We start from the raw sequence: 22,058 nt of genomic DNA, 5'->3' as shown, positions 1-22,058 counted from the left end.
AACGTACCATAAGAATGAATCACTTGATGATGCCATGAATCACTTGATGATGCCACTGAGTCTCGCGCGGCGGCGAGATCACTGTCACATCTATGTTCGCAACTCTCATATTTAACGGCTCTGGTTTGCGCTTAGTAGATACCGCCAAGGCAAGTTCAAAACAAAGCGCGCGCGCTGTACTGTGATTGGTGGCACGTTTGACCAGTTATGTTTTTATCCACTCATAAATAAAAAGGAACGACTGATTTTGAAAATGTAGTAGAGTAAAAAGTAAGATATTTGACTTTGAAATGTAGTGGAGTTAAAGTAAAAGTCTCCCAAAATTTAAATACTTGAGTAAAGTACAGATACGCAAAAAAGCTACTTAAGTACAGTAACGAATTACATTTACTTCGTTACTGTCCACCACTGGTTGTGTGTTAGTAATCAGTTGGTAATTTTATTTTAATTTTTTTATACAGGCGAACATGTTTAGTTTTAAAGGGTTTTATGATCATTGTCAGTTTCTGCACATACAAAACTGTAACATTTTAATGATCGAATTACTTTATTGCAATGAATGTTAGTTCATCAATTAGAATGACGTTATTAGAATTTTGAACTTTATTTAAATTCATATGGACATTTTATGTTTTAGTGGGGTAGGTATTTACCTGACTGTTTATTTTTTTAATTGATACTTTTTCTTTATATTTGTCTTTCCATAGAGCAGTTTTATAGGCTTTTATCATATATCCTGACTCAAATAAGGTGTTTCTAACAGCAAACACTCAGAATAAAGTGAGATGATGTGTGTCATAAAGTGACATAATGGTGTCAACAGACTGAGCTTACCGTTATTTATATTGGGAAGAATATACACTATTTATCATGTTGTCCATGAGCTTAAAAAACAAACTCTGTAACTGATATATTTTTTATTTTGTTTAGATCAGCTCCTGCCACACTGTAATTTATCATCAGTGAAGCTCCTCCCACATCAATTACATCATCACTGAAGCTCCTCCCACAGCAGTCACATGGTCAGTGAAGCCCCTCCCACAGCAATTCTCCAATAAATGCTGTACATTACCATCAGCTACAAGTGAAGACGAGCATGAAAGCATCAGGAAGAGCTGAAATCTGCCAAGACTGAGTTTATTAAAGAGGACAGTGAGAACATGAGTGATCCAGAACCCTGCAGAATGAAACACACTGAAGATCCTGAAGAACAAAGAGGTTGGTGTTCATTCTTCATTCATTCATGATGCTGAAGAACATTCATGTAAGAAACATTCAAGCTCTTCATCACTTTTAGATAAACAGTTACATTATAAAATGGCTGCAAAATTTCTGTAAATTTTGTAACAAATGGTCAGTAAAGGGAGGTTTCATATTTATTGTCAACAGCAGGTCAAACTTAATTGAAAACTTAATTGAAAATTAATTAGACAGCAAAATGTCTGAATAAAAATAACTTTACTTTCGAGAATGGCTGACAAGGCTGTAAACATAACTTAAGATAAATCTGATTTAAATATACTCATAAAGTTGTGTTTCTTATTAATTCAATTCAATTCAAATTTATTTGTACAGTGCTTTTCACAATACATATTGTTTCAAAGCAGCTTTATAGAAAGTGCATTTCAGAAATGTACATAGAAAAAATACATTTATTTAATCATGTATTAATTTAGGGCATAACATATCGCCGGCGTCGAGTCATCTCTTCACAGGCGTTTAGTCATCTCATCGCAGGTGTTGGGGCATCTGAAGTCTCCGTGAGAGGCTGGATACAAGCTGGAGCTGACGAATGCTATTTACCTCAGGACTAGCGTCCCGAGATAACAGCAGAAAAGCAGATGGGAAATAATTAGCATAGCTGCTGTTCATAAAATTAATGCATTCGATCTGATTCATCAGTGGTATAAAAGGTAAGCATTATGTGAATGCTTGGCTGAAGAGATGCGTCTTAATTCTAGTTTTAAACTGGGAGAGCGAGTCTGAGCCTTGAACAATATCAGGAAGGCTATTCCAGAGTTTAGAAGCTAAATGTGAGAACGCCCTCCCTCCTTTAGTGGACTTAGATATCCTAGGAATGACCAGGAGCCTCGAATTTAGTGATCTTAAAGAACGCGATGGATTGTAGGGCGATTGAAGGTCCATTAAATACACAGGAGCTAAACCATTTAGGGCTTTATAGGTCAGCAGTAATACTTTGTAATTGATATAGGTATACTTAATAGGTAACCAGTGTAGAGATAATAAAATTGGTGTTATATGATCATATTTTCTTGACCTAGTAAGAACTCTAGCAGCTGCATTTTGCACTAACTGTAGCTTGTTTATTGCGGATGCAGGACAACCAGCTAATAAAGCATTACAGTAATCTAGTCTTGAGGTCATGAATGCATGAACTAACTTTTCTGCATCAGAAATAGATAGCATGTTACGTAGCTTAGCAATGTTTCTAAGGTGGAAAAAGGCTGTTCTTGTAACATATGAAATATGATTTTCGAAAGACAAGTTGCGGTCTAGTATAACACCCAGGTCCTTTACTGTAGTGGATAAGGTAACAGGACATCCTTCTAAATTAAAGTTGTATTGTAAGAGGTTTTGTGGGTAGTTTTTTGGACCAATAAGTAATACCTCCGTTTTATCTGAATTTAATAGCAGGAAATTATACGTCATCCAGCATTTTATATCTTTAAGACACTCTGTCAGTTTAGATGAGTTAGTGCTTTCATCTGGTCGTGATGCAATATATAATTGAGTGTCATCAGCATTGCAGTGGAAATTAATTTGATGTTTTCTTATAATATTACCAAGTGGCATCATATATATTGAGAATAGCAGAGGGCCTAACACCGATCCTTGCGGCACTCCATAGTCTACTGACGTTGTCTTCGATTTTTCTCCATTTAAACAGACAAAATGGTAACGGTCTGATAAGTACAATCTAAACCAGCTTAATGCCTGTCCCTGAACACCAGTGTAGTTTTGTATTCGATCCAAGAGTATTTTATGATTGTTACGACCCCGTCTAGGGTGAGGCCGCAACATGAACTGGAATTGGAAACCAAAGATCCTTTGTACACTTTTATTTACATAACCACAAATGAAAGCACAAATTTAGGGGTGAGCAAAGGCCAAAACAACAAACAAACACCAACTAACTCCTGACAGAAAATCTAAATTACCTATCAAAAGAAAATAAACTAAATACAATAAATTACCCTATCTCCCTATCTAATGAAAAACAGGAGAAAACACTATTTACAAAAGAAATGGCACCCACCCCGTACAGCTTCCATGTGTGGACACAATATTTACAATATTTTACAAAATATACAAAAAGGAAATGAGATTGACAGCCACTTATCAACTCAAAGCCAAAATTCACACTGCACACAACAGGCAGATCAACAAGCAAGCTAACAGTAACAACACACTGTAGCAAACAAACAATAGCACATGTACAATTGAACAACAGGAAATCCTAAGTTGAGCAGGGCTCCCTCTTCAGGCACTCCAGATCATTTTATTGCACCTTTGGCCACTTTAGCACCAATCACATCTGGGGATCACTTTGTTCTCATCCAATCCTGTGAAAGAAAGGGCAGGACAAAAAAGAGAGAGAGAGAGAGAGAGAGAGAGAGAGAGAGAGAGAGAGAGAGAGAGAGAGAGAGAGAGAGAGAGAGAGAGAGAGAGAGAGAGAGAGAGAGAGAGAGAGAAACAAATACACAATACGTCTGGGGACGTAACGCCCCCACCCATAAGTGTGACACCACGTTTTGACAAAGTTATACACCACTAAACTTAAATTTACAAATCTTAAGGGTTTGACACAACAACACATCACCCAGGATTTTTTTACAGTCTTTTTAGGAAATACCTTAGATCCACCCAAATCATTACCTAGAATAAGGTCAACACCATCAACAGGAAGTCTGGAGCATACACGAACTTGCACTCTTCCATCTTTAACCCTGAGAGACTGGCCTGCTCCTGTGTCTCTCAATAGGGTAATCGGTCTACGTTTTGAATTCTTAGTGAGTGCTACTGATCCAGACAACATGAAAGTCTTGTAGACAGAAGACGGAGTTGAAAAAGAGGAAGAATCTAGGACAGGGTGAACAGATGCAACACCAACACATCTGGATTGATCAGAGGAATTTCTCCGTTTCCAGGCCTCACAATTCGCTAGAAGATGATCTGGCTCAAGACAATAGAAACAAACACGCATTTTACCACTAAAATGGTGGGCAGACTTGTGTTTTTTCTTTGGGTGGATTTCATTAGAGAAAACATGGATATTTTCTTCTTTTGAAGCATCATCAACACAGATATCTTCCTGCTGACTCTCTAAGGGGGAAACTGCCTTGTGTGTCAGATAGAACTCATCGGCTAACACTGCAGCTACAGAGAGAGAAGAGACTTTTTGTTCATTTACATGAAACACAACTTTGTCTGGCAAATAACTTTTAAAGTCATCCAACAATAACAACTAACAGAGTTGTGCAAAATTGGAGACTTGGCTAGCTACACACCACTTCTGAAACAAAGCTTGCTTCTCATGGGCAAACTCCACAAAGGTTTGATTAGCTGATTTCACATGGGTTTTAAATTGCTGTCTGCAGGCCTCCGGTACCAATTTGTAAGCCCTTAACACAGCAGTCTTAACAACTACATAATCCAAACTGTGTTCAATTGGTAAAGCAGTACAAACTTCCTGGACCTTGCCTACCAACCTGCACCGCAGTAGCAATGCCCACGTCTCTTTAGGCCATCTCGTGGTAGCTGCAACCCGCTCAAAGGCAGTGAAGTATGTATCCACCTCAGTTTCCCTGAAAGGAGGCACCAACTTACCATGCTTACTAGCGTCAAATACAGACAGAGGACTGGTACTATGCATTGGTGTGGAAACTCCAGAGAGGGTAGATATAACATCTACTATGGGCTGAACAGGAGTATACGAGCTTTCATGACCATGCAACCTTGCAGTCTCCAGCTCTATCTCTCGCAAACGCAATAGCTGGTTCTCATGCTCTTGCCTTTTTATCTGCAATTCAAGTTATTTTAACCTGATTACCAACAAGGGATCATAACGAGCAGCAAAAGGACTCGTGTCACAGGAAGACTTCACGTCGGCAACCTCTGATGCAACAGCCAGCTCTTCAACACCACTGTCCACTGGCTCAGCTGGCAATATCTGCATATTCAGCAAACTACTGTACAACTCAGCCTTTAACAGTTGGTTAGAAGCATTAGGAGACACTACAACATGAAATAAATCAGCAATCTCTAGCAGGTCATCTTTCCTACATTAATTAAATATTTCCAAAGTTGGATTTTGAGTAAAATAAGATAGATCAAACTCCATTACTAACCTACCTCCATGGCAAATGAAAATATTCAAATCAAACACAATGACTTAGGGCTGATCTAGTTTTAAAGGATCCCGGACGAGCCCCCACTTGTTACGATCCTGTCTAGGGTGAGGCCGCAACATAAACTGGAATTGGAAACCAAAGATCCTTTGTACACTTTTATTTACAGAACCACAAATGAAAGCACAACTTTAGGGGTGAGCAAAGGCCAAAAAAAACTAAAAAAAACTAACTCCTGACAGAAAATCTAAATTCCCTATCAAAAGAAAATAAACTAAATACAATAAATTACCCTATCTCCCTATCTAATGAAAAACAGGAGAAAACACTATTTACAAAAGAAATGGCACTCACCCCGTACAGCTTCCATGTGTGGACACAATATTTACAATATTTTACAAAATATACAAAAAGGAAATGAGATTGACAGCCACTTATCAACTCAAAGCCAAAATTCACACTGCACACAACAGGCAGATCAACAAGCAAGCTAACAGTAACAACACACTGTAGCAAACAAACAATAGCACATGTACAATTGAACAACAGGAAATCCCAAGTTGAGCAGGGCTCCCTCTTCAGGCACTCCAGATCATTTTATTGCACCTTTGGCCACTTTAGCACCAATCACATCTGGAGATCACTTTGTTCTCATCCAATCCTGTGAAAGAAAGGACAGGACAAAAGAGAGAGAGAGAGAAAGAGAGTGAAACAAATACACAATACGTCTGGGGACGTAACATGATCTATAGTGTGGAACGCAGCGCTAAGATTGAGTAGAACTAGTATTGAGATACAGCCTTGGTAAGAAGTTAAATTGTAAATCATTTTAACTAGCGCAGTTTCTGTGCTATGATGCGGTCTGAATCCTGACTGAAATTTTTCATAGATATCATTTTCTTGCAAGAAAGAGCGCAATTGAGCGGACACAACTTTGTGTGAAATAAAAACAAGTAAATATTTCAACTGTGGTCAAATGTAAATTAACTTGTGCCTATTTAACTTAATCCAAAAAAAAAAATATTTCTGCAATTTGCCTTCATTAGCGATTATCATCAATTTAGTTATCGGTACACAGATAGGCTACTAATTAAACTAAACTGAGCTAGACAATGATATCTCTGAATTCAATAATGAAATGCCTTTAAAGGTGGTATCAGCGATTTCAGGTCCAAAAATAAAGGATCACATTCATCTAATGTTTTCTAACGATCCGCTAGCTGCCTGCCCCATAAGCAGGCCGTCAAAAAAACGTCTCTGTAGGCAGCCGTGCTCCGACTTTGCGTGCAGCCATGCACAAGCGCAAAACCTCACAACACCCACCCCCTGTCGGTGATTGGTTGGAACACAGTTTATTTTGGTTTTGGTGGTTGGTGAAACCCATTGTTTTTGTGTGCAGATTTCAGAGCCGCGTTTTTTGGCCGGCATGCTTATGGGGCGGGCAGCTAGCAGATCGTTAGGAAAAATTTGATGAATGTGATCATTTATTACATACCACCTTTAACTGAAACTGAATGTTTAATCTTATTTTTATACATTACTGACACACTATCCTCCAATTTGATACTGTTAAGTGCTTTGACACAACCTGTATTGTTAAAAGCACTATAAAAATAAAGGTGACTTGACTTCATGTCGATCCAGTGAGCATTGTTTTCTCGTGTGATGCACGCACGTTTGTGTTTAAATCTGTTCATCAAATAACGCTAATGTATTAACCAGCATTTATGACCGATGAGCAGTGCATTTGTTACAGTATATTTCAATCTTTGATAACAGTAGGTAATAAAAATACAACGGATCATGTAAGCTCTGGTCCAATGAAAAAATATTAACAGATAGAACTCAGGACATTTTTGTTCATGTAAAATATAGGCTACCTCATTGTCATGTTCTAGACTTGTTATATTTAGCTTTAAATAAAAAAATACCCCCTTAATATTGTGGCAGATTTTTTCTCCATGGTATCGAAAATGGTATCGAATATCGATATTTTTCAAGGTATTGTATCAAAGTTAGAAATTCTAGTATCGTGAAAACACTACTTTCTAAAAGCAAAATTCATTTGAGCTTGTGTTTCTGGTGTTCCCAGATTCACATGCGTATTAAGTAAATGGAAGGAAAAGTTTAGTCTGACCAGCACTTAAAGGTGACCTATAATTCAAAATTGAATTTACCTTGGTATAGTCAAATAACAAGAGTTCAGTGCATGGACATGACATAGAGTGAATCTCAAACTGGACTGTTTTCGCGTTCTCATTTAATTCACGTTTATGAAAAACACCCCTGAAAAACGGTCGGTTCTCCACACAATACCGACTGTGACGCAATAGTCGGGATCATTAATATGTACGCCTCCAAATATTTGCATAATGCCAGCCCTCAATGCCAGGCGGAACTGCGCAGCCGAAGCATGGCAGTTGCTCAGTGTGGATGTACACATGAACACAAAAGTATTTTTTAGTTCCTTCATCTGAGCCTCTGAAGAAACAATGGGTCAATTTTATTTTCTCTGGAAATTTCCAAACATTTCACCGAGTGTTTCCTCAACTTGGGCCAATACAGAGCTGGCCTCGGATCGAGCTAAGCAAAACTTTCTGATGTGTAATTGTTCAAGTTCAGACAGGTAATCTTTCTCTCAAAATCGTTCAATACTGTTTATGCATCAGTAAGTCAAGCCAGTGACTAAAATATCAGCTTCACATCGTTTCTTTTAGTAGGATGAAAATAATCGTATGTAAATTGTGAACAAATTATATACAGAAAGCGATCAAAGAACAATCTTTCCACACAGCGCGAGTTTATCTGGACACTTGCCAAACTCGTTATGAAATCAATGACGCACGTTACTGCACAACGAAGCTCTTACTGTATCATCGTGTTTGCATTGGTGAAAGCAGAGAGAGTGCAGAAACTGCTTTGCAATGATAAGATCTTCATTCTCGCGATCAACACACTGTCATCTGCTCAATGCTCATCACGGCAACATTTTATGTGATGGGAATAGATCTAAATACTTTAAAAACATCTCACGATTCGTTAATCTCGATAGCTGTTATAGTAAAAACGTATAATAGCAGTAGTAAAAGTATTCGGGAGAGAGTTTCACATGTAATGCGTACTAGCTATTTCATATGCAAGCATGTCAGCCAATCACAGCAGTGGCCGCGGTTACACTGAATCCCACAGCAGACACGCCCCTTCAAACAGAGTGTTCAAATCAGAGGCTAAAAGCAGGCTAGGAAAAATGCCATTTATTTCTAAATTATGATTATTTTTTATCTAAAAAACATACTAACATTATAAGGGTAACCCAGGAAACATTATAAAATAAATAAATAAAATATTCTAGGGCACCTTTAATAATTAAAACGTTTTTAATAACATAAATACAAATCTAAAAGTTGATGTTAAAATATGGCAGTATTGTGTGTTTTAATGTTAATATCACGTTTGTGTTATTTATCAAATATATTTAATAGTTCTTGCCACAGAAACATAGGATTTGTGTCTACCTCACAAGTGTTCACACTGTGACATGTACTAAATAAAATTGAGTTTACACTGATCTTTCAAATATTACCAAACGTTATGCGGACACAATGACTGTCTAAAATGTTTTTAAAATAATAATTGAAAGATCAGTGTACCTCATTCATAAAAAGTTTCTTGGACATATAATTAATTTATAAAAAGACATACAAACTATTGTAACATTTTATAGCAGTTGTATATTACATCTGGGCTAATTTTTATCTCCCTTCACTCCATATTTCTCTCTTTAAATTATTTTGAATGAAAATTTAAGTTTTTCTTTCATGTCAGACCTGATGGAAGTGAAGGAGGAGAGTGAAGAACTGAATGAAGTGAAGGAGGAGAGAGAAGAACTGAGTGAAGTGAAGGAGGAGAGAGAAGAACTGAGTGAAGTGAAGGAGGAGAGAGAAAAACTGAGTGAAGTGAAGGAGGAGAGAGAAGAACTGAGTGAAGTGGAGGAGGAGAGAGAAGAACTGAATGAAGTGAAGGAGGAGAGAGAAGAACTGAGTGAAGTGGAAGAGAAGAGAGAAGAACTGAGTGAAGTGAAGGAGGAGAGTGAAGAACTGAGTGAAGTGGAAGAGAAGAGAGAAGAACTGAGTGAAGTGAAGGAGGACAGAGAAGAACTGAGTGAAATGAAGGAGGAGAGAGAAGAACTGAGTGAAGTGGAGGAGGAGAGAGAAGAACTGAGTGAAGTGAAGGAGGAGAGAGAAGAACTGAGTGAAGTGGAGGAGGAGAGAGAAGAACTGAGTGAAGTGAAGGAGGAGAGTGAAGAACTGAGAGAAGTGAAGGAGGAACGTCATGTCCAACCTGGAGAAAACCCTTACAAGTGTTCACACTGTGACAAGAGATTCAGTCGGTCATCATCTCTGAAAACACATGAGAGGATCCACACTGGAGAAAAACCTTACAAGTGTTCACACTGTGACAAGAGATTCAGTCGGTCATCACATCTGAAAACACATGAGAGGATCCACACTGGAGAAAAACCTTACACGTGTTCACACTGTGACAAGAGATTCAGTCGTTCGGGAACTCTGAAAAGACATGAAAGGATTCACACTGGAGAAAAACCTTACACGTGTTCACACTGTGACAAGAGATTCAGTCGTTCGGGAACTCTGAAAACACATGAGAGGATCCACACTGGAGAAAAACCTTACACGTGTTCACACTGTGACAAGAAATTCAGTCGTTCGGGAACTCTGAAAAGACATGATAGGATCCACACTGGAGAAACACCTTACAAGTGTTCACACTGTGACAAGATATTTAGTCGTTTATTACATCTGCAAACACATGATAGGATCCACACTGGAGAAACACCTTACAAGTGTTCACACTGTGAAAAGAGATTCAGTCGTTCGGGAACTCTGAAAACACATGAGAGGATCCACACTGGAGAAAAACCGTACAAGTGTTCACACTGTGACAAGAGATTCAATCACTCATCATATCTAAAAACACATGAGAGGATCCACACTGGAGAAAAACCTTACAAGTGTTCACACTGTGACAAGAGATTTAGTCGTTCAGGAACTCTGCAAACACATGAGAGGATCCACACTGGAGAAAAACATTGCACGTTTTCAGACTGTGACAAGAGATTTTGTCATTTATTACATATGCAAACACATGAGAGGATCCACACTGGAGAAAAACCTTACAAGTGTTCACACTGTGACAAGAGATTCAGTCATTCACTAAATCTGAAAACACAAACACATGAGAGGACCCACAGTGGAGAGAAGCCACACCAGTGTGATCAGTGTGGAACGAGTTTCTGTTTTAAAACTCACCTGAAGCTACACATGAAGATCCATGCAGTGGAGAAACCACATCACCACAGTCTGAGATCACGGTAAGTAGGTCATCTTTGTGTTGAATCAGAAAATTCAACTGGAAATAAATATTTGTTTAGAAAATATTAAGCATGATTTCAAAAATCGTTGCAATGCCCAGCGCCCTAATATAGATGGTATTAAATGTGGCACTACACAAATGCCTGAAAATCATTTTATATTTTGCAAGGATTGGACCACACAGTGTTGTACTAATAAAAAAAAACATGACATATCGTAAAACGTATCGGTTACCTAACGTAACCTCGGTTCTTTCTAGAAGAGGGAAGGAGTATTGCGTAAGTTATCTTACGTTACGGGAAAGAGATATTTTCGAGATATTGAAGCCAAAAAATTATCCTTAATTTTGTATTCATTGTCAACGCAGTGCAGCAGCTAGCAGACCTAGAGCAGGCTGTCTAGCGTTCTCATAGACTGCCCTGCGGGAACTGCAGCTGCCTACCACTGAGCCCGATGTGACGTCACGTCCAATAAAGGGCACTCGCGCCTTCACAGCGTTATAGCCCCCCAGTATGGGCGTGGCTTAGAGTATATAAGCAGGGCTCGGAGGCTGATTCTCTGGTTTTCATCGACTGAAGCGAAGTCGCTCGTGGCGCGAGCAAGCCAGGTTACGCAATACTCGTTCCCTCTTCTAGAGAGAACCGAGGTTACGTTGGGTAACCGATACGTTCTATTACGAGAGGTTCTCTCGTATTGCGTAAGCTTACGCTACGGGAACCCTTTCTCAACGGCGTGCGTGTCAAGCATTCACACATGAGTCCCAGGGTTTTCCGGGGAACCCAGATAAGTGGAAAAATAAGGCGGCCAGCAACGCGGGCCAGCACTTGTACATAAGCACTAATAGGGAATACAGAGCGGCACCGCTGGTCTGTATAAGCATACAGCACATATCCATAAGTTCAGCTCAACCAGAAGAGCTTAGATACGTGAGAGTAGCCTGGGCACAATCATATCTGGACAGAACATACATCTCACTTATACAGACAGAAGTTTTGCCTGCAGAGCAGGAACTTCTAGCTTATAAAACCTGACAAAGGTGGACGGGGAGCCCAGCCCACCGCCACACATGTCGTGAATAGAAATTCCGCTAGACCATGCCCACGATGAGGCCATGCCTCTAGTGGAATGAGCCCTGATCCCCAGGGGGGCATTGCAGACCTTTTGACGCGTAAGTGGCTGCTATAGCGTCCACAATCCATCTGGACAGGCTTTGCTTCGAGGCGGCGAGATCCTTGGTGCGCCCACCAAACGAAACGAAAGCTGCTCCGAGCGCCTGAAAGCGGCGGAGCACGCAGTGTAAACCCTCAGCGCCCTGACTGGGCAGAGGAGATTAACATTGCTCTTGCTATCGGATGAAGGCAGAGCCGATAGAGAAATGACCTGCGCTCTGAGAGGAGTGCCAATCACTTTAGGAACATAGCCGTGTCTAGGTTTGAGGATGACTTTCGAGTCATTTGGCCCGAACTCAAGACACGCAGCGCTGACGGACAACGCGTGTAAGTCCCCCACACGTTTAACTGATGACAGAGCAGTCAGAAAAATGGTTTTGAGTGACAGGTACTTTAACTCCACGGAATCTAGTGGTTCAAAGGGAAAAGCTTTCAGGGCCTCGAGGACCAATGAAAGATCCCACATAGGAACCGACGGGGGGCGCGGAGGGTTCATCCTTCTGGCTCCTCTAAGGAAGCAGATGACCAGCTCATTTCTTCCTAGCGACCGGCCATGCGTCAACTCAGCGAAACGCCGCTACGGCCGGCACGTAAACTTTAAGCGTGGATGGGGACCTTCCCTTATCCAACAGCTCTTGTAGGAAACTGAGCAGCCGCGAGACCCCACATGTCCGTGGGTCCAGATTTTTGTTGGTGCACCATTTGAAGAACACAGACCATTTAGACGCGTACAGCTTTCTGGTAGAGGGAGCTCTAGACTGCGTGATCGTGTTCATCACTCCTTCTGGCAGGGCAACGGGTACCCGTTGATCAACCATGCGTGCAGAGACCAGCGCTCTGGATGGGGATGCCAGATCGAGCCGCGAGCTTGAGAGAAGAGATCTGTTCTCACCGGGATCGGCCACGGGGCTGTGTGTGACAGCCGCGTCAGCTTCGGGAACCAAGTCTGATTCTCCCAACGCGGGGCTATAAGGACCACCGAGTGGTGCATTTCCCTGATCCTCTTGATTACCTGTGGTAACAGAAAGATCGGAGGAAAGGCATACAGGGGGCGGCTGGGCCAGATTTGGGCCAGTGCGTCCTCGCTTTTTGAAAAAACATCGGGCAGTGAGCGTTGTCTTTTGATGCAAATAGGTCGACTTCCGCTTTGCCGAATAGGCCCCATAATTTCTGGACTGTTTGGGGGTGCAGGGACCATTTCCCTGGGGGATCGTTGTCCCTGGATAATTTTTCTGGGCCGTCGTTCAGGTGGCCTGGCACATGCGCAGCTCTCAGCGAGCGGCGGTGACGCTGAGACCACATGAGGAGGCGCTCTGTCAGATCGCAGAGGTTCCTGGATCTGACACCGCCCTGACGGTTCACGTAGGACACCACTGACATGTTGTCTGACCGGACTAGAACATGGTGGTCCTGTATGAACGGGAGGAAGCGCTTCAGCGCGTTCTCAACCGCCATCATTTCCAGACAGTTTATGTGAAGGAGCTTCTTCTGGTCTGACCACAGGCCCAAGGCCGGTCTGCCCTCGAAGAGAGCGCCCCAACCTGAGTTGGACGCATCTGTCGAGATGACCTTTCGATATGAGACAGCTCCCATCATCACTCCCCGCTGATACCAGTCGGCCGCTAACCAGGGCTGCAGAGCTGAGATGCAGGTCTGAGTCACTCTGATTCATTCGCAGCCAGAGGCCCAAGCTTGGCGAGACGCTCGAGCGTTCAGCCAGCGTTGAAGCGGGCACATGCGCAGTAAGCCCAGTTGAAGCACTGCAGCCCAGCATCCTCTAGAATGTTTTCGAAGGGATGATGCTGCCCTTCTGGAAAGACGCGGCAAGATGTTGAACACCGCGCTCGCGCTGTGTCGATAAACGAGCCGTCATGGCCACAGAGTCCAGTTCTATTCCTAGAGAGGAAATTGACTGACTAGGCAGTAATGAGCTCTTGGTCCAGTTGACCTTGAGACCCAAGCTTTCCAGGTGACTGAGGAGCACAGTTCTGTGAGATAGTAGTTATATCTCTGACTGTGCCAAGATCAGCCAGTCGTCCAGATAGTTCGTGATTCGCAAGCCCTGATTTCTCAAGGGGGCGAGAGCCGTGTCCATGCACTTTGTAACGTAGAGAGATGTGTGTTAGTAAGCGTGAGCGCTCGTGGACGGGGACAGGACTTACGTTTATATTCTGACTGATATGAGTCTTTAATGGCCGTGTGATAGAGCGGGCAGAAAGTAGGCGTGGACACGGACTCATGGACACATTTTCTACGTTTAACACTCGAGCGGCTATTTACCGCTTTATGGGAGTGGGCTCTGTGAGTGACACGGGAAGTGTTGTGCTTGTGTGTAGGAGTGAACACTGCGATGTGGGCACCTTTTCTACACTTAAAAACACCATCGGCGTGAGCCGGATCTGAATATGGCAGCTCGCTGAGGAGAGCCACATAAATTTTATCTGCTGCGAGAGCCGGGATCGAACACGGGTCTCTGGCGCGAGAGCTTTGGGTTTCACCACTGAACCACAGGGGAAACAACATAAGTTTCAGTTAGCGCGAGTAGATAAGAGAGCGTCATCACAGTTTTTGTTTGTCGGCGTTTGTTTGCAGGCGTGCGTGTTATATAACAGGCTCATTGCTGCAATATTGACATTACCGTCCGCTCGAACTAAGAGGAGCTGAGAAATATTTGAGAAATGGGGGGTTAATCAGTCCTCGGCGGGACTAACACACTCTTTCCTCATTTCGCCGTTGACGCATGCGCACGGGAGGGCGCATTCGCTTTCTGTACGTAAGAAAGCTGGCCGCGAGCTCAGAGAGGAGAGCTGCATAAATTTTATCCTCTGCGAGAGCACAAGGGAAACGACATAAGCTTCAGTTAGCGCGAGCAGATAAGAGAGCGTCACAGTTTTTGTGTCGGCATTTGTTTGCAGGCGTGCGTGTTATATAACAGGCCCATTGCTGACATTACCAGGCGCTCAAACTAAGAGGAGCTGAGAAATATTTGAGAAATGGGGGTTAGTCAGGCCTCGGCGGGACTAACACACTCTTTCCTCATTTTGCCGGTGACGTATGCGTGGGTGGGGTAGCTTTCTTGTAACGTAAAGAAAGCTAGCCGCGTTGGAACAGCTGTCAGCGGCGCATCCTCATCAATATCCAGCGCCTCGTCCCCTGAAGCAGCGGCAGCGCGGGCGGGAGCCGGCGGCTGCGCGTCCGGGAGGGGGGCGAGGAGAAGGAGAGAGAGAATGCTCGAGGGAGTAATTCCGGCGAGCGTTTGCATCAGAAACGACGGCAGTGCGGCTCGTGAGAGGAGGCGGAGAAGGTGAGAGCGAGGCTCGAGGGAGGGAGTCCGGCGAGCGCGTCGCGGTGGCCATAGGCTCCGGCGGCCTTTGAGAACGGCGCATATTTTCACGGTCCTGTAAAGGGCGGAGTGACAGCTTGAGGGTTGAACACTTCGAGCCGAGCCCACAGGGTTGACATCGGACGTGTCGCAGAGCTCGGACTACGAGAGGGCAGAGCTGCGTGTTCCTGGCCCAGGCAGAGAGCGCAGATCACATGGCGGTCTCCGTCGCTGAGCGGGGCTCTGAACGAGCCGCAGGAAGTGCGAGGCATCTTTAAAAAGATGCTCGCGCTCTTTTAGAGTGAGTTTTTGCAAGATAAAAAGTAGGGATGCACCGAATCCAGATTTGTGGGGTTCGGCCGAATGCCGAATCCACTGGTTAAGATTCTGCCGAATCCGAAACCGAATACCGAATCCTACTCTCATCCTCAGTCCATTAACACAGTAAACACATTAATGAAGTAAACAAAGTGGATTTTTCATTTTATTTTTTTACTGTAAATAATAAACACTACTTTTACTTTTATAACTGTAAAAAAAAAAAGAATAAGCAACATTATGCATTTTAACAGCGGCGTTGTTGTGTAGCCTATTGTTTAGAGTCCTTGCCACCATGAGACAAATCGGCATTGCAAATTGAACATGTAGCTCGACTTGAATTGCCTTCTTTTCACTGAAAGTACTGCCAAACAACACTTTTTCTGCTCACGAGTTCCATTTTCACTTTCTCACAGCCTACTGCATTCGAACGGTGCACCTACTGTAACGAGTGGAAATAAGGTGTGGCCCCTTTAAGAACTGCGCGCTCCTGTTGAACTGTCTGCAGTCCGTATTGCATGTGCCGTGCGCCTCGAACACATGCCCATGTATGCGGGTTATTTCTGTTTGATGCTCATTTTTACCTTATTTTGTTAAGTAACGCTGTGGAACGTAGAACGTGTGACAGACAGTTACACAAGTTCGATTGTGGAATAAAGTGCGAGTTGGGAGATGCCAATCGCCTCCGTGAGTCTGTCTGGCCTCTGCAATAACTTTAGCTGTGAGCTATCCCTATTTTTCTTCCTGACACAACGCGTTACACTACAGGCTTGTTCGACTTGAACCGGCGCTGCCCAGACAGATCAGTTTATGACATCAAAGTAGGCTACCGCGAGTGCAATTCAAAAGCATAAGGATCCGTCTCCTCTCTATTTCACGCGGTACTTTGATGTCATTCACTGATCGGTGACTTCGACGTAGCGCGCGTAGTGCAAGCCTAGGGTTCGGTTCGGTGGAAAAAAATTCTGAGGTTCGGCAGAAACCGAACCCCGTTAAAAAGCCCAATATTCGGCCGAATCCGAATCCTGGATTCGGTGCATCCCTAGTAAAAAGGATACGTCGCCGGATAGCGTAGCTTGCACGGATGGCTGAAGGTGGCGAAGACGGCCGGCTTCTTCAGGCGCTATCCTAAGCTGGCTAGTCACTTTCCTCGACGGCGGCGGTGGCTTCTCTCCAGCGATGCAAAGCGATGCAAAGAGCGTCGCTGAAGAGATGAAAATCAGAGAATCAGCCTCTGAGCCCTGCTTATATACTTTAAGCCACGCCCATACTGGCGGGCTATGACGCTGTGAAGGCGCGAGCACCCTTCATTGGACATGACGTCACGTCAGGCTCAGTGGTAGGCAGCTGCAGTTCCCGCAGGGCAGCCTATGAGCACGCTAGACAGCCTGCTCTAGGTCTGCTGCTAGCTGCTGCACTGCGTTGACAATGAATACAAAATTAAGGATAATTTTTTGCCTTCAATATCTCGAAAAGATTCATCTTTCCCGTAGCGTAAGAGAACTTCAAATAATAGCCGAGTCCCAAATAGACGCCTGTCTCTTTTACACGCCTGGTGTGGCTGCAGGTTTGGATAAATAAAGGCCGGTCTCAAATAGAGGCTGGGTCTGTTTTTTAGTTTCGGGTTGTATTTAATCTTCTAAAACCTGTCAGATCGTCTGCTTTTTGGTGGCCGCCAAAGCAAATTTGTGTCCCGCCAAACTAAAGCCTTTTTTGATCGATGAGTGATGTAGAATGACTGCGCTTGACAGGGCGCAGAGAGAGCGTCCTGGCCGCGTGTGCGCGCACTCACGTCTTCAAACAACACGAGGGTTGTCTTGCTCTCTCTCCCTCGCGCATATTAATCAAAATCAATTGACACGATAGTAAAAGGCCGGAAGACCGCAGTTTCACGTGGAGCATTTGGAGATTTTTAGAGATTAGAGACTCTAGGAACAACATCTCATCTCAGGCCTGTCTCATATAGACGCCAGTCTCAAATACAAGCCGGTGCAGTTCGACGATTTGGGAAAATAAAAGCCCGGGCTATTATTTGAAGTTTAACGGTAGGCATTAATTAGTACTTTAACTGTGTAGGGAATTTCGGGATTTAGCTCAATTACAGGGAACATAGTTTTAATAACTATGAAACATGATCGGGAATCACCTACAAATTATAACATTTCCCATAAAAGGGAAAAGTTACCAACGGCCTGTTGGACAACCGACATAACGAATTATGATCAGTTCCCCATCCAGGTCGATAGATAACGATAGATAGACAATAGATAAATTGTACTATCAATACTCAATCATAAGAATTATAATTAAATAATAATATATCAATTATGTCTATCATAAATCGATTGTCAGGATAATCTTTAAGGGGATTAATTTATGATCGAATCATCTGCCTGCCACCCCTTTAGACACGCCCCTGACAAGCAAGTCATGATTAGCAAGTTGTTTGTTTAAAATAGTCCATTGAAAGTCACACTTTTGCCATGTGAGACATTTTATGCCCTTGGAAGATACTTTTACGACGGCTGAAAGGTCAGTGCATGTATCGCCCCCTGTTGAATAGGCGTGACTTTGCTTTTCCTTCAGTCCAACACATATTTGTTTGACGTTTGTTGTGAAAGGGCCGTTTGTCAACAAATTCTCACATTGGCCTCTGATTTGATGGAATTACAATGACCATTCATAGTTTTCAGTCACGTGTTTGTCGCAGAGCCGTGGAGGGCAAAACAGCCGTAGAACTGCATCACAGCCAGGCCTGTCAATTTTCTATAAATATGTAAACAAGATGAAGTTTTGGGCACTTATGTTCCATATACAGCAACTGCTACAGTATTTCAATCACTAAAAACAGCAGGACAATTTAAAACGCTTTACCTGAAACACTTAAGCCCTATTCGCATGGGATAAGTATTACCTGGTGACCTCTAGTCATTTGTAATTATTGCGGAGGTTGTCTGTGATCTTAATCCCTTGCGAATCGCCCATGTCCGTATTTTGTAAAGTAAAAATTCCCCCGCAAATGACCTACCATATTTCGCCGAACAACGAGGTCCTGTGATATTAGTCCTGTGTGAATCGGCATCTCTGTGATTTGGCGGGGTCGTTTATCATTTTTTTTAAACTTTTTGTTTCCCGTGCACCTTTTCATCCATCTTTCGTGATGAATGGAGGCTGCGTTGGAGTGCCATCCATCCATCTTCTTCCGCTTATCCGGGGCCGGGTCGCGGGGGCAGCAGTCTGAGCAGAGATGCCCAGACTTCCCTCTCCCTTGACACTTCCTCCAGCTCTTCCGGGGGGACACCGAGGCGTTCCCAGGCCAGCCGGGAGACATAGTCTCTCCAGCGTGTCCTAGGTCTTCCCCGGGGTCTCCTCCCAGTGGGACGTGCCCGGAACACCTCCCTGGGAAGGCGTCCAGGAGGCATCCGGAACAGATGCCCGAGACACCTCAGCTGACCCCTCTCGATGTGGAGGAGCAGCGGCTCTACTCTGAGCTCCTCCCGAGTGACCGAGCTTCTCACCCTATCTCTAAGGGATCGCCCAGCCACCCTGCGGAGAAAGCTCATTTCGGCTGCCTGTATCCGGGATCTTGTCCTTTCGGTCATGACCCAAAGCTCATGACCATAGGTGAGAGTAGGAACATAGATTGACCGGTAAATCGAGAGCTTTGCCTTACGGCTCAGCTCCTTCTTCACCACAACAGACCGGTACATCGACCGCATTACTGCAGAAGCTGCACCGATCCGTCTGTCAATCTCCCGTTCCATCCTTCCCTCACTCGTGAACAAAACCCCAAGATACTTAAACTCCTCCACTTGAGGAAGGATCTCTCCACCAACCTGAAGTGGGCAAGCCACCCTTTTCCGACTGAGGACCATGGCCTCGGATTTGGAGGTGCTGATTTTCATCCCAGCCGCTTCACACTCGGCCGTTGGAGTGTTTATATAGTATTTTGGGTCCTGGGTCATATCGCTATATTATAACGTCAATACATTTTCAAGCAATAGTCTATTGACATCATATCCGGGAGATAAGTCAGTAAATTCGAGTAAAATCACAGGCTTCGGTTATCCCGTGTGAATCCGCCACACGGAGTTCAGATGTGGGTGGGTAATTTCTAAATCACACGTGGTCCCCATGTAATACTAATCCCGCGGAAATAGGGCTTAAGGATGGGTTGCACCAATAAGGATTCAATTAAGCAAAGTTTACCAGTAATCGAGGATTTGTTGATTTATTTTCAATCGAGTTGTGTTTTTACGACTTAATTTTAAACACAGATTAAGCACTCAGAAACACTGTTAGAATTAAAGGGCTGATCAAGCAACATAGGCGGAGGGTGAACTCTAAAACAGTGATATTAAAAAAATCGAATTTACTTTGTTGATAATACATACCATATACAGGTGAGCAAATGAGCCAGGAATATTAACGCAATGCATTTTTGGTGAAAAAAACTCTTAACGTGAAAACTACAAACCACTGGAGGGCAATGGAGAAAAGCCTTATTTTTTTGCCCCCCAGGTGGCGTTCCTATAATGGTGTGATGTCACGTGCAAACTATAAATTGAACTTGTCAGTGATCTCGACTTTGGGCTTCACTTATTTCGCATTTGTCTCTCATTTGTCTCTCATTTGTCATTTCTCTTGATTTAATTTTTCTTTTAGACCTGACGTCGTGAACAAGAAAGACGTGGACAAGATGTGAAAAAGAAAGGAAAAACAATGAATTTCTGGCATGTCAGAAATTTTGGTTGCTCCTCGTGCCTATATCGCACAGTTGAAGCAGAGCTTCACCTATTGCCCTAAACTCAGTGTTTTTTCCCTCACTGCGCCGGCGCGAAAACAAGTTTAACAAGTTCATCTTTAATGCAGAAAGAAAGAAAAATTACTTATTTTCTTTGTTACTTTCACTGAACTTAGTTTACTTAATTCCATATGTGAAATTTACTTTAAAAATGTGTGAAATTTACTTAAAAAAATATTTGTGCAAAAACTTTCCAAAGAAAAATTAAGTACATTTAAAAAAAAAAAAAATTTTCATTGTAGCTACATCGTGCCTCTTTTATTTTTATTTGTTTTGATTTGATTTGTTTAACAATGTTCATGTTAAACAAGCTGTTTTTAAAATAAAGCTGTTTTTAATTTTCATTGATGACTGATTATTGCTGTTTAGATATATTATAGACTGTTAATACTTTTAATTAAAGGCCTATAATTCAGTGTAATTTACCTAAATGTTTTGACCATTTTCAATGAGAATTTTCAATTTTCACTAATAGCGTGGGCTTTAAACACCGTGGGCTTTAGAACCATAGGGATGGCACTGTTGGGGATACAACTTATGTGGAGGAAATAACCACCATCCAAGAAGGCCAACACTGTACCCACCATTTTGTGTAATGCACTAACCCCTGCTGCAGTGTAATGTGTAAGATCCAGATGTTTGTTGAGGATGTTCTGGCCTTAGACCAGGGGTCTCCAAGCTTTATGTGTGCGAGGGCTACCTCAAGGGATAAATTAATCTAGAAGGGCTACTTGTTTGTTACATTCAAATATTTTTTTTTTTTTTACTTTTTTTTTTTTTACTTTACCTTTACTTTTAACTTTAACTTTTTTACTTTTCACCATCATATGCGAAATTATAAAATATCTTAATATTCTGGTTCAGACTTAAGCGTTTAGAAAAAATTCAACAATTCCTGGGTTTTGACCTACAAATTATGTAAATATATATTGAAATATGTACATTCATAATTTTCTCTCTGAAAATCACATTTAACTGCCACACAATTTTAGGAGTCATTTGCCACCAATGGCAACAAGAAAAGTGTTTGATTTTGTCTCATCATAGAAATGGACAGTAAAACAAAAAAGCTTAAGTCGGGATGCAAATCTAAATTTGTTTATAAACTACATCTGTAAAAAGTGTAGAAACCTCATTTTTAAATATTTTGATACTGCAGTTGTAGTTGTAACTGGACAGCCCTTCTGTTTTTTATTTGCTCACTTTCATAGTAATTGTTGTGATTTCATGAAGCCTCGTGGTGTGAATGAAGCATCAAACTGATTAGGAATAACTCTTTAAAATGTATTTATGATACTGGATATCAAGGGTGAAACTGTTAAAAAATGTAGACAGACATCAATCTCATTCAGTGTCAGTCATGTGTGGGTGAAATATAATTTATTAAGCATTTAAAATCTCTAATGAGAAATTAACAACATGGAAAGTTTAAAAAGCAATCATAATAAGCTATTTTATGACTTTCAGAACTAAAATTATTCTGTAAAATTACAGAATAAAATTAAAATGGACAATAGCAATGTGTTGGTAAAAATGTGTAAAGAGTTTAATCAATCATTACTTGAAGCAAATACAAACATAAAGTAAAAGTGAATGAGACAGATCTCTCTCTTTACTGACTTATAAGAGCCAAAGCATCTCAAGAGAAGAAAAGTGTCCAGTTTCAAAGATTTATGAAAGTAT

At 42.3% G+C, this 22,058-nt stretch overlaps 2 protein-coding genes across 3 annotated transcripts in view; both read left to right on the top strand.

The window, feature by feature from the left end:
- Positions 1-9,365, top strand: part of LOC130102552 (zinc finger protein 658B-like) — a 44,338-nt gene extending 34,973 nt beyond the window's left edge. For both annotated transcript variants that reach the window (XM_056268505.1, XM_056268504.1), the window contains one exon: positions 9,195-9,365. In XM_056268505.1, coding sequence (XP_056124480.1) covers positions 9,195-9,222 — 28 coding nt within the window. In that variant the 3' untranslated portion in view covers positions 9,223-9,365. The remainder of the gene's footprint in view (positions 1-9,194) is intronic.
- A 296-nt stretch (positions 9,366-9,661) lies between these two features.
- On the top strand, positions 9,662-20,470 carry LOC130102530 (zinc finger protein 239-like; the record flags this gene model as incomplete). Its single annotated transcript, XM_056268486.1, has 2 exons — positions 9,662-10,761; positions 20,237-20,470. Coding segments are annotated over 2 exons (1,140 nt in total), but the record flags the coding sequence as incomplete, so codon positions are not given.
- Between the last annotated feature and the right edge of the window lie 1,588 nt (positions 20,471-22,058).

The sequence above is a fragment of the Rhinichthys klamathensis genome, unplaced genomic scaffold (assembly GCF_029890125.1).
Source record: "Rhinichthys klamathensis goyatoka isolate OS25496 unplaced genomic scaffold, OSU_Roscu_1.1 h1tg000274l_1, whole genome shotgun sequence".
NCBI lineage: Eukaryota > Metazoa > Chordata > Actinopteri > Cypriniformes > Leuciscidae > Rhinichthys > Rhinichthys klamathensis.
The sequence above is the reverse complement of the archived record's forward strand: the minus strand, read 5'-3'. Positions and strand labels throughout refer to the sequence as shown.